General features: G+C 52.6%; 1 protein-coding gene across 3 annotated transcripts in view; it reads right to left on the bottom strand.

Moving 5' to 3' along the window:
* Rps6ka2 (ribosomal protein S6 kinase A2) overlaps window positions 1–12,331 on the bottom strand; it is a 245,656-nt gene that overhangs the window by 54,747 nt on the left and 178,578 nt on the right. For all 3 annotated transcript variants that reach the window (XM_013122761.3, XM_040758230.1, XM_005083013.4), the window contains 2 exons: window positions 10,190–10,271; window positions 847–927 (listed from right to left, as the gene is read on the bottom strand). In XM_013122761.3, the coding sequence (XP_012978215.1) occupies window positions 847–927; window positions 10,190–10,271 (163 nt within the window). The remainder of the gene's footprint in view (window positions 1–846; window positions 928–10,189; window positions 10,272–12,331) is intronic.

Here is a 12,331-nt window from a genome sequence, read left to right as displayed (position 1 = left end):
ACGGTGAGCATGGCCTGAGAGGGGATGGCAAGCAAATTTGAGAAGCACAGCCCAGCAGCAGCTGGGGCAGGACAGCAGAGGGAGGGAGCCAGGCTGTTCCGCCTGAGCGGAGCGGGGTGAGGCTCTAACCATGGCTGCCAAGACTGAGGATCTCGCCTGACACTTCAGCCCTCAGAGGAGCCAAGCTTCGTTCTTTCTGAAGGGCATGCCATGTGGCTCAAGGCAGGCCTGACCTGTTCTCTTGGTCTCGAAGTCTCCCCATTCCACCTGGGGACACTCATGCCTTTGCTTCCTGTTTACAGGGACCACTGGTCCTTTTCCATCCTTGACTAACACAAGTCCCTTAACAAGGAAAGCGCTCTGTGGGGTTCGTGACTGAGTAGCCACCATTTATGGATTCTGCCTCCTCCTGCTCCTCCGATAACACAAAGGCAGAGAACAGAACAGAAACGTAGGTCTGTGAAATGCTTGACAAGAGCCCCAAAGGACAGCCTTCCCCGAATGGCAGTCTGGGGTTCACTGCACTGTTCTCCCTCTCCTCATTCCCCATCCTGTCTCACCAGGTGGAGACCCTTGTGCCAGACTGGCCGTGGTGATGCCTCTATAATGGGCAGCCCCATCTCATGCAGTCTATGGGATGAAGAAGGGCCTCTCGCTCTTTCAGGATAAACAAACAGGAAAGAGACCGACGGGTGGGGATTTAAGAGACCCTTGTCTCTACACGAGACAGGAGCCTGACATGGTGAGGATCCTCTTCTTTAGGACCAATTGTTATTATCTCTGTTTCCTCGGATCAAAGACGTCACCCAGGTCCCCCTCAAAGCACGTCACACTTGCCGCACTTACCATAATGCAGCTTGACAATGAAAGGGTGATTCACTTCTGCCAGGATGTCTCTCTCCATCTTAGATCTGACCCGGTCTCGCACTGCACAACAAAAACAAAAGGCTTTCACTTCAGAGCGCGGGAGGAGAGTTCGAGGCGCGGATACACAAACAGCCAATGAGCCAGCTTGCAAACGGCCTCTCGCACCCTCACCTAGATCTAAGGGATGGATGCATACATCTCGACATGTTTGCTTCCTTGTTTCTAGCCCTTATCCTTTTACCAGAAACATTGAGGACATACCGTAGACACCGTGACACTTCCCTCGTAGGACAATCTACTCAAGTGCCTTAGGAATAAGGGCTGCTTCTCACTGACTCTACTGTCCATCATCAGGTGGCGTCTCTGGCCTTCAGTCCATGCTTATCACCCCCTACCATTGCAGCTTACTTCCTCCGCCTTGGGCCTCGCCAAGGGCTGTTTCCTTATTGTGTCGGTGGCTAAGTTGCTGTATCTGTTTTGCATCCTGAAGGGAATAATCTCATACCTTCCTCCTGCCCTTGATCTTTTTAGTAAGTGCAGGCCAGATTTCTTGCAGAACGGTTTACATCGTGGTCTGTCTGACTGGAGCTCAGCTGGTTCCTCTAACTTGTACTTGTCATGAACTGAGGTCAGGGGCGGAGTCTCTGCAGGACTGCAGCTGGACACTTTTGGTGAGCAGGTGAGACCTCTACCTAACCCTTCTGGGGTCAGAAAGAGGCATGGGGCTGACCTTCTCCACATGATGCTGAATGGAGGAATGGAGGAGCTGGCAAGGACTCACTCTCCAGTGTCCACCCTCTTGCAAGGGAGAAGCAACCCAGGAGTGACACTCGGACACACAATGACCTGCACACTTCCTAACTTCAACGGTGTTAGCACTCATTTGGGGTCCTTGCTGAACCATTACAAGTTACAAAGTGGTACTTTTTTCATTTCTGATACAAGAGGAAATAAGAGGACAATTCTGTCTCTGTCCAATGAGGTGACTGTGAACTACAGAGGGGTGTGTTGAATGTGTGCGTGCGTGCATGTGCGTGTGCGTGTGTGTGTGTGTATGTGTGTGTGTTACAAATTCTTTTCAGTATTCATACTGTCTCACATTCAGCCATGTGGAATACAGACATAATTAGCTTTGAGGCAAAACAAATACACAGAAAATAGACTGACAAACCACTTGAGAATAAGAGCAATGCTAAGAGCCCACAGGCTGACTGGTATGCCCAGGAGGCAGCATCCAAGTGGTCTCATATGACCTCTGTGAGTAAGGGCTGAGCATCTGGAATGCCCACGGCGACAAGCGCATCGCATTACATTGTTCATCGCTATCTAGAGTGGCAATGTACACACTTAAAGTGCTATTAAAGAAGCCCTTCCCCGAGGAGAGTGCAGAGATAGTAAAGTGGAATGTGGCCAATGCCGGCGGATGTGGAGAAACCGGCGGCGCAGACCCACAGCTGGACCTGAAGCTAGGAACGCAACGCAGTGCGGCCACTGGGGAGCAGTCAGGCACAGCGTAACCACGTAGCCTAGCAGCTCTGTCTCTAGGCTGCCCGAAAGATGTGAAAGCAGCAACTCAGACATCTGTGCGGCCATGTTCACACCAGCACCAGCCACAGCCGCGAGTGATGTGCAGCCATGTTCACACCAGCCACAGCCGCGAGTGATGTGCAGCCATGTTCACACCAGCCACAGCCACGAGTGATGTGCGGCCATGTTCACACCAGCACCAGCCGCGAGTGATGTGCGGTCATGTTCACACCAGCCACAGCCGCGAGTGATGTGCGGTCATGTTCACACCAGCTCTAAGCCTTACCCCCGGGATGATGGGATCGGGGGCAGTGCAGACGGCAGAGTGGGCATGGGCACGGGTCTTCCTAGGCCTTTTGTAAGTCGGCCGCTGAGTGGCGAAGCTTGAGGGTTCTCTCCCTCCCGCTCGCTCCCTGCCCACTTGCGTCCCGTCGCCGTTGCTCAGTGCGCTCTGTGCCGGCGTCTTGCATGCAAAGCGGAAACTCTGCCTTCTAGAAGTGGCAAGCAGAGAGATGCGATGAAGGGGGGGGGAGCTGTCGGTGGGAAGCCTGTGAGCGCAGAGGGAAGTGGAGGGACAGGAATGCATGTCAGGAGGCCGTGGAGGTGCTGCGCACTGCGCTGGGCAGTCCGGGGGCAGCTGAGAGGTTGTGGTGACACAGGGCCAGCACCCACGGGCATAAGGGGCATGAGACACCAGGAAGGGGGCAGGAGGACATACACACAGTGCAGACCCATGGCTGGACCTGATTAAAATGCCTGTGGGGATGAGACAGCAGAGGTAATTACGAGAGGCTGTGCCCACAGTCCCGGAGAGACTGAGCTAGCATGAAGAGGAAGACCACAGAACCCTGACCGTGCGGGTCCCACAGTAAGCGCGCACTCCTTGGAGGTGGCCCTCTGACCTGGATGTTCACAAATTAACTTGAAGAGAAGTCACAGGGTCAAGGGGAGGCCACGTGCAGCCGCTCTGGGCGAAATGCTGGAGCCACACGGTGGCTGGCAGGAGGCTGGGCGACAGCTTTGCTGGCAACGCAGGTGTAAGACCCCACCCCCACTCACACAGGGGTCAGCTTGGGGAACTAACGAAGGTGTAAGACCGCCCCCCACTCACACAGGGTTAGCTTAGGGCACTAGTGCAGGTGTAAGACACCACCCCCCTCACACAAGGGTTCACTTGGGGCACTAATGCAGGTGTAAGACCCCCCCACTTACACAGGGGTTCCCTGTCCACACAGAGGTTAGCTTGGGGCATTAATTCAGGTATAACCTCCCCCCCATCTCACACAAGGGTTAGCTTGGAGCACTGCAGGTGAATCCCTGTCCACACAGGGGTTAGCTTGGGGCACTAATGCAGGTGTAAGGTCTCTGTCCACACAGGGGTTAGCTTGGGGCAATGCCTCAATGTCCTTGAGCTCACTCAGTATGAACAAAGAAGAGTGTTCAGCCACCTAGCTCCAGCTTTTGAAGGGTAAACTCATGACAGAACATGGCCTGTGAGTGACAGAGTTCCTAGAAATTTTTGCAGATAATTACCCGCTGTCTAAGGAGAGAAGGAACCGATAGATAATCAAGGGGACCACCTGGGCTGCCTGACCGGGCACAATTCCTCTTTGTTTCGACTCACTGAACTGTTTCAGTGACATGATGGTTAAAGTTGCTCCTTCCAGAAGCTCTTCCCTCTCCTGGGGACACACTGTGCAGACACTGAAGATGGGGGGCGGTGAGTGGGTTCACACATCTCTCTGTCGAGATGTGCAGTTCTGCCAACAACACGTGATAGACTCCAAGGTACACAGGCAGGAGGGTCAACAACCAATCAGAGCCTTCCACAAGGAAGGTGTCGCATCATCAGAACAGTAGGGCTGAGGTTCTGTTTGGCAGGGGCCTCAGAGAGCAGAAGGCATACAAGAGAGTCATTCTCATAACTCGTTGGGAAAATAAACCCCAGACAGAGTAAATACTTGAAGCACAACAAGTCAGCAGGTGGGTTCCTGACAAGGCCATGGAGGGAGGCTGGAAAGCTGAGGAGTTAGGGCACCAGACTCAGGGTCTCTACCACCTCTGAATAGCGTGTTTGGGGGACCTTTGCTGCTTTGCCCTCAGTCCCCTGACACCGATAAGGGGGCACTTAAAACCTATGTTTGAAGTGTGCCTTACACGCCACCCTACCTGCCCCTAGCGACATCTGAAATCACGCACATGGGAATCGAGCGGAGTGAGTGAGTTAGCTTAGAAACACAAACTGTTCAGATACAGACAACCACGGAAGCTGAGTTTCTGAATGAGCCAATGTTGCTAACAAAGCACCTCAGCTAAGACCACACAAATACAGAAAGTGCTGAAAACAGCGCTCTGGGGGCTGGAACCAGCTCCAGCCAGGGACTATTTCAAGATGTTGCAATCGATACAAGTGGCTTCAACACATGCGCGCATACTGGTCACCAGAGTCCTGCAGGCGCGTGCTATCTGTGGGGTGATGCATCCGTGCGCCCGGGCCACAGCAGGATCATCACGAGAAGCAGGTTCTGCGACGGTATCCTACGTATGTCCCTTTCTCTCTTCTTACTCGTGTCCACGCTTCCCAAAGACCCGCCCCTCAGCCACCAAGACCCACAGCTGGCATTGCAGCGACTGTCCATTGGCGTTCGCTGGCTTGGGGAGAGCGGGCCAGAGGACACCATTGTCCCTTACAAGCAGCGGAACACATCTCCTGAGGAGAGAGTCCACGCCACCTTCAGGGCAAACGACTACAAGTTAGGTCTGAAAACACTGTCAAATTAGCCCTGCAGAGAAATACCACGGGTGGACAACTCCTTCCACACTGGAGGGACGCTCTGCGCTGCGTGGGACCAGTCGCCACGAGCCATTCTTACAGCCATTGACTTCTTCAGGACATTCATGGCAGGAGCACAGCCTGACCAGCCCTGCCTTCTCCCAAAGCATACGACACTTGCACAACAGACAGAAGTGAGAACCGCTGCCCATGTTGCATCCCGAGGCCAATGCCAGACCAGCCGATTCCCATGGAGAAAAGGGCAGAGAAGCTTCCCGGAGGTGTGTGTGCCGGAGACACACCAACACACTAAAAGGCTGGCTGTCAGACATGTTTAACATTGGGACTCACGGGAACATGTTTCTCCATCAAACCCCCTCCATCACTAAGTGGGCAGCCACACTCCAGGGTCCCCTGTATTTAAGGCATGCAATATGAAACCATTGCCCACAATTACTTCATTCCGTCACAAAACTTTCCAAGTTCAAGAACACCAGAAACGGTAAAGGTCCTTAGGTAGCACCATCCTGTCACGAAGTTGGGGGGTGGGACTGGGATGACGGGACCTTGCTGGGGTGGCAAGCAGGAGCCTATACCTGCTGGCTCCTTTCTCTTTCAGCTGTGGTGCGGTTGACATCTCTTTAGAAATGGCTTGTCACCTTGTAGTGAAAGGAGGGGGCTGTGCCTGGCGCTCCAAACTTAAAGTAAAATAGAGCCCTGAGAACTGCTATCCTCTTTGTCAAGTTTTCCCAATGACAGCAGCCCTCCCCGCCCCCCCCCCCCCCCCCGCACACATGGCCGGCACCGCACTGTGGAGAAAGAATCGGGAGTTTCAAAATGATTTCTGGAAGGCCCGCCCCCTTTTTATTTCCTTTTCAGACTGGTTTTGCTATTCAAATGAACTGCAGTTCTCTCTGGCAAGTGTACTCTTAGAGACGGTGACTGGCAAGGGGAGGACGCGTGGGTGTTACAGACACACCTCTCCTCTCTACCACATCTCTTACAATTACCCGGCCTGCGCACTGGGGTGTGACTGGGATGGGAAGGAACTGGTGTTGGAGTAACTCAGGGTAACAGGACGCAGAGGAGTTGGAAGCAAAACAACTTCGAATGTGTGTAGATGCTCTCCTTCCTGTTGTCACGGAGCTCAGATGGGTGTAAGCCCAGTGGGAGCACATGGGAGGCTCGAACATGGTGGAATCTCAGATCTTGTGGACACCACACACACAACACCGATCTGTGAGGCTCCTCCGTTTTCTCTTAAGAAAGAGACCCTATTGGATCTCTGTGGGAAACCTATTCCTCGGTGATGGCCCATTATAGAAAGCTGGAAGAGTGTGGAATGTAGAATAATGTCTGGTATTAGCTGACTTTGGAAGGAGCACAGGGAGATGGGGACATTTTCCCATTCCTTTTTGCCTGTATGGCTCAATTTCACCACACGTATGTGACTACACATAGACAAACATGCTGTTCTAGAATATGTGTTTCTAAAAATTAAGAGACACCTGTGGTGTCTTACAGTGCACACGGAGTGGCATTATTAGGAGCCGTGGCTTTGTTAGAGTGGGTGTGGTCTTGCTGGAGGAAGCGTGTCACTGTGGGGTGGGCTTTTAAGCCTCATATATGCCCAAGCCTTGTCCAGTGCCAAAGTCCAATTCCTGCTGGCTTCTGATCAAGATGTAGCCAGCACCATGTCTGCCTGCCTGCCAGCATGCTCCCCACAATGAAGATAATGGACTAAACCTCTGGAACTGTAAGCTGCCACCTCAGTTAAAGGTTTTCCTGAAAACTAGACATACAATTCACAGAGAAGAAATAAAAAGTTTCTGTAATTTGGTAACTGGACAGAGCTGTTTACAATATTCCTGCTGGTGTGTGTGTGTGTGTGTGTGTATTTGTGTATATGTCTGTGTACGTATGTGACTGAGTGTCTGTGTGTGTGTGTGTGTGTATGTCTGTGTATGTGTGTAACTGAGTGTGTGTGTGTGTGTGTACATTTAGCACAGGCACTTGTTATGATCATTCAGGAGATGTAGTCTCATATCTTATGTACAAAGCTGGATTGGGAGCCATTTCTCAAGAGCACTTCAGCTTGAATCACAAATTGTTTCAAAGGCTCACTGTGCACAGGAGACTGAAGCTAGAGGCTGAGCATCACGGTCCACTCTGATGGGGCAGAGGGCTGCTGAGTGCCGAACACAGAGCCCAGCTTCCCGGTCCTTTGTGTCTGCATTCGGCAGCGCAGGCTCCTGGGGGGCTCCCACTCCACTCTGATTCACCTCCATCCCAGAGCTGGGGAGGAGGAGGAGGCAGGAACATCAGAAACTGTGTGATCCTCGGAGTGAATACCATGGATGACGCCAGCTGCTGTCATCACCTTTCGTCTTCAATCCAGGAGGGTGGCACCTCTCTGGGATCTGAGGACTTCACCGCTGCCACACTGCATTTTAAGACGTCTTCTCCGCCCCTGAGAAGTCCGGGCCCGTGAAGAAGTCAAGCCTGTGCTTCCAGCTCCTATTCTGAAGCCACAGATGCACCAGCGGCCTCTGTGGCTCGGCGTCCTGTCCTGTCTGGTTTCTATTGCTGTGGTAGGGCCAAGAGGAACTTGGGAAGGAAAGCAGTCGCTTGGCTTATACATGGAGATCACACCCATCACTGAAGGAAGCCCGGACAGGCTGGCGCATGTAGATGGGAGTGCTGCTTACTGGTTTGTGTCCTGTGACTTTGCTCAGCCTGCTTTCTTATACAACTCATGTCCATCTACCCAGGGTGGGCCCCCCACACCAATCATTACTGAGAAAATGCCCCCACAAACGTGTCTACAGACCAATCTGACGGGGCATTTTCTCAACTGAGGCTCCCTGTTCACTCATCTCTAACTCGTACCACGCTGACAAAACCGGGTTAGTCAGTCTGTTCTCAAACCTCGAGAAAGCAGAATCACTGGATGTGGACTTCACATCAGCCTTCTTCCTCTCAACGGCCTGACCTCATGTCGGTCCAGTGCTACACGGATCGGCACTGTGTTCCTGCTCAACGCCAAGAGACACTGCGGACAGACAATGCGACTGTTACTGCGGGACAAGATGGCAAACGCTGGAGAAAGGAATCTCCGGAAGGAAGGGCTTGCAGTTTGGGGGAAGAGGCGCCACGGAGGGGAAGGGATGGTGATAGGAGCAGGCGGCAACTTCTTGTGTTCACAACTGGGATGCAGAGCGTGGTGAACGCTGGTGCACAGCTGTGCTGTGTTCACAACTGGGCTGCAGAGCGTGGTGAACGCTGGTGCACAGCTGTGCTGTGTTCACAACTGGGCTGCAGAGCGTGGTGAACGCTGGTGCACAGGTCTCTTTTCCCATTTTCAGCTGGCCCATGGGTCAGTGTCACCCACATTTGGGGTGGGTCTCCTGACCTCAGTTCAACCTCTCCTTACAGACACACTGTGGTGTGTATCTCCCGGTGACGGGGGTTACGACAGACTAAACATCACACTGGCTGGCGTTTGTGCTCAAGGCTGTGGTGGCTGTCCTCTGACAGCACAGCTGTCTCTGTGGAGCAGCTGTGTCGCTGGACAATGTGCTTCACCTCTGAAGAACTGCGGAAGCAGTTTACGTTGAGAACTTTCAAATGATCTTAGTGTAATGTCTGTTTCTGTGAGACAACCCTTAAGTTTATCTTATGAAATGTCGGAGTTGCTTCCCACATACTTCCTCAGTCAGGAAGAACAATTCTTTAACATTTTTGTGAAGACTTTTGGACCGTCCCATGATGTCCGATTGACAACCAGCTATCACAGACTGAATACCACCCACAAGACTTTGTCAATCATGCTAACTCTAAGAAACATATCTTGAGTCGTGTATCTGAATGGTCTATGAAAAAGCCACATTCTACCTATCTACAAATCACTTGCTTAGAGTGGGCCTCCCTAGGCATATTCACATCTCTCCCAGGCTGGCAGAAGCAGCCAACATTTGCATTTTCTAACCATTGATCAACATAATTTATCTCTTTTACAGAAAAAGTCTGCCCATTCTAAAGTTGGGCCTTGGACCTCACACACCTTTTAAACACTAGAGCCATTGAAAGAATTTTTCCTGCACTATTAGGAATGTTTGCTAAGATGTTTACGGTCTGTGGATACTTCACCCATGGATCTATTGCCCCCATGGAACCATTACATGTTGCTTGAAACCATATACTTCGTCTCCCCAGCTAGACAGAAAGTGAGTTGAAGGCTCAGAATGACACATTCTTTGGAGTCCTCTGCTGCTGAGGACAGTACATTGTAAGACCTAAAGAGCCAAGTTGCCCCCTGACATCTTTTGAGTCTCACAGCACCCCCAAGGGGCTAAGCATGGGCTCCTGTGCTCCTGCCAGATCAGCCATACAGGTCACTAACATGTCACCATCATACCACTTGTCCATGCTGGTGTGAACCTTATGCTGGTCAGGAGCATAAGGTTCACCCTCAGTGATAAGGTGAATCGGCTGGATCAGTACAAAGTAAGCCCAGAGTCTGGGCTTGGGACGGGCCCTCGGGTTTGATGCTCATGCCTCACTTGGAGGATGGGGACACCTGAGGCTGGAAGCTCCCGGGTCCACTGACTGTCTATCCCCAACCACTGGGGCAACCACGGGGCACCGCACCGTTTGTGAACCAAGTTTCCCGTGAAACCGAGCAATCCCTTGTGGCGGGTGGCGCTCGGCCTACGGGTGGAGCCGCACACCGGCACCCACGGCTTCCTTCTCGCTGCTCTTTTCCCACGTGGTTCCCTGCAGCGCAGTATATGCGGGGCGCTGCTTATGCGGCAAACTCCCTCTGAAAACTGAGGAAGCCTCGCGGGGATAGCTACAGCACCCGAGAAATGCTGACAGCTTACGAAGCAGAAAGCGGGGGCCCGGCGCCCTCCTCTGGGGTCCCTGAAAGCACGAAGACTAAAGCCCATATTCCCGCAAACTGCCAAGTGAAGACTGCCGTGGTGGGTCTCGGAAGTAACTGGCCCCTCCCAGGACCCTTACCTTTCAAGGTGGCTTTCTTCAGGACCTTCATGGCATAGAGCTGACCGGCATCCGATCCTGAGACCTTCCTCACCAAGAACACCTGAGGAGCAGAAAACACACTGGCTGTCGGCGACTGTTAGCCTTGTCAGCTGGGCACAGCCTAGACTCACCCAGGAAGAGACTGTTGAGGGACTGTCAGCCTTGGTTGACCTGTGCGACTGTTAACTACGGTAACTGATGTGGGAGCCGCAGCCCGCAATGGGTGGGGCGGTCCTAGGCAGGAGGTACTGAACTCTATGAGAGCGGAGAAACTGAGATGAGAATAAGCTGGCAAGCCAGCAAGCGAGCATTCGTGGGTCCCATCTCCCTCTGCTCCTGACTGTGGATGCCATGTGGCCAGCTGTCTCAAGCTCCCGCTGCTGCTACTGTCCCGCGGGTACTGGACTGCGGAACCGTGAGCTAAGAGGAACCCTTTCTCCTCTAAGATGCGTGTGTCACACTATGTCATCACAGCAGTGGGGATGACACAGACGCTATCCTAAATGACTTGACAAGGGGATGTGAAGGGGCTCCGATCATGGACGCACCGTGGGAAACAAAGGTCATCTCCAGCGCTTAGGATTCCAACAGACACTTCAGCTACCTGCTGCAACTCTGTGGTGAGCACCATCCTGCTTCTGGCTTGGGTACCGCTAACTTTCATTTGGTAGCAGAAGGGAGGTGTGTGCAGAGCAGGCTGCACCAGACTTGCAAGACACACTGGAGACTCTTATTTGAACTCTCCTTACCCACATCTGTCTTAGTTGGGGTTTCCACTGCTGTGATGAACACCATGACATGAACGTCATGGCCACAGCAAGCTGGGGAGGAAAGGGTTAATCTGGCTCACACTCCCACATCTGTTCATCATCAAAGGAAGTCAGGACAGGAACTCAAGCAGGGCAGGAACCTGGAGGCAGGAGCTGATGCAGCGGCCACGGAGGGGTGCTGCTTATGGGCTCGCTCCCCACGGCTTGCTCAGCCTGCTTCTTATAGAATCCAGGTCCACCTGCCCAGGGGTGGCCCCACCCACCATGGGCTGGCCCTCCCCCATTAGTCACTAATTAAGAAAATGCCTTACAACTGGATCTCATGGAGGTTTTCTCCTTTCAGATAATACTAGTTTGTGTGAAGTTGACATAAAACTATCCAGGACAAGATTCTAGCTCACCAACAGGTTTTGCTTATTTTTTTTTCTGACTCTAAAGCACACTCATGTGGGTATTCAACATTCTCTGAAACATTTTTTGACACATGGAGTAAATCAACTAAACAAAAGACACCTGAGACATGCTGAACTTAAGGCAGGATTACTGATTTTTTTTTAAGTTGATGAATTAGATTGCTGAGTATGAAAAGGAATGTTCCACACACATGAAGAAAGCACTGGTTTTCCTAAAAGAATTTTCCCACTGGTGTGAGCCCTGGTTGGTACCAGAGGCCACGATGGCACTCTTGACTCTGGCGTAGGTATCAGTAGAAGAAGCAGCTGCCCTTGATGGATAGATCTGTTGCATGACTCCTTCCCAAAGCCTTGTCTCGTGTCGAGACCTCCTGAGTGTACTTTGGGGTATTCTAACTCCACACAAACTCTAGGTAGCCCACGCTGGCCAAGGGCACAGCACCCTCGTGAGCCTGCTCCTGTAATATCAACCTCAATAGGGCTGCAGGTTTCCCTAGCCACGTGGCAGGTCAGTCCTCACTCCCCTGGCTCCCTGTCATACACTAAGGGAGTGATCAGGACCCTGAAGGGGCCAGAGCACGGTCTCCCAGTGCCAGAGTCAACCTATGGACAGATAGGCTTCCTCGGTCTTTCCAGGAGACCCTAACATCTACCCCAGGGGCACGGCAGAGGAGGAAGTGGGGAGATGCATTGCCCAGGACCCACATTTGCAGATGGAGCCAGCCCTACATCTACATGGTGCATCCTGAAGGGAACTCAGCTGCCTCCTGACGTCTCCTCCTCATCTCTTCAGCTCACCGTCAGCACTGCAATCGCGTCCCTCAACAGGAGAGGCCAGCCGGGTCCACGGGACAGCGTTACGCTCTCTGCCAGATGGCGAAGGTGCAGGGAAGGAGACGAGCCCTGTCTTGTGTCGTGATCGGCACCCCCAGGAGCAC

This window comes from Mesocricetus auratus, unplaced genomic scaffold, assembly GCF_017639785.1.
Source record: "Mesocricetus auratus isolate SY011 unplaced genomic scaffold, BCM_Maur_2.0 Super-Scaffold_100018, whole genome shotgun sequence".
Taxonomy (NCBI): Eukaryota; Metazoa; Chordata; class Mammalia; order Rodentia; family Cricetidae; genus Mesocricetus; species Mesocricetus auratus.
Note: the sequence above shows the minus strand (reverse complement) of the source record. Positions and strands in the feature narration are given on the sequence as shown.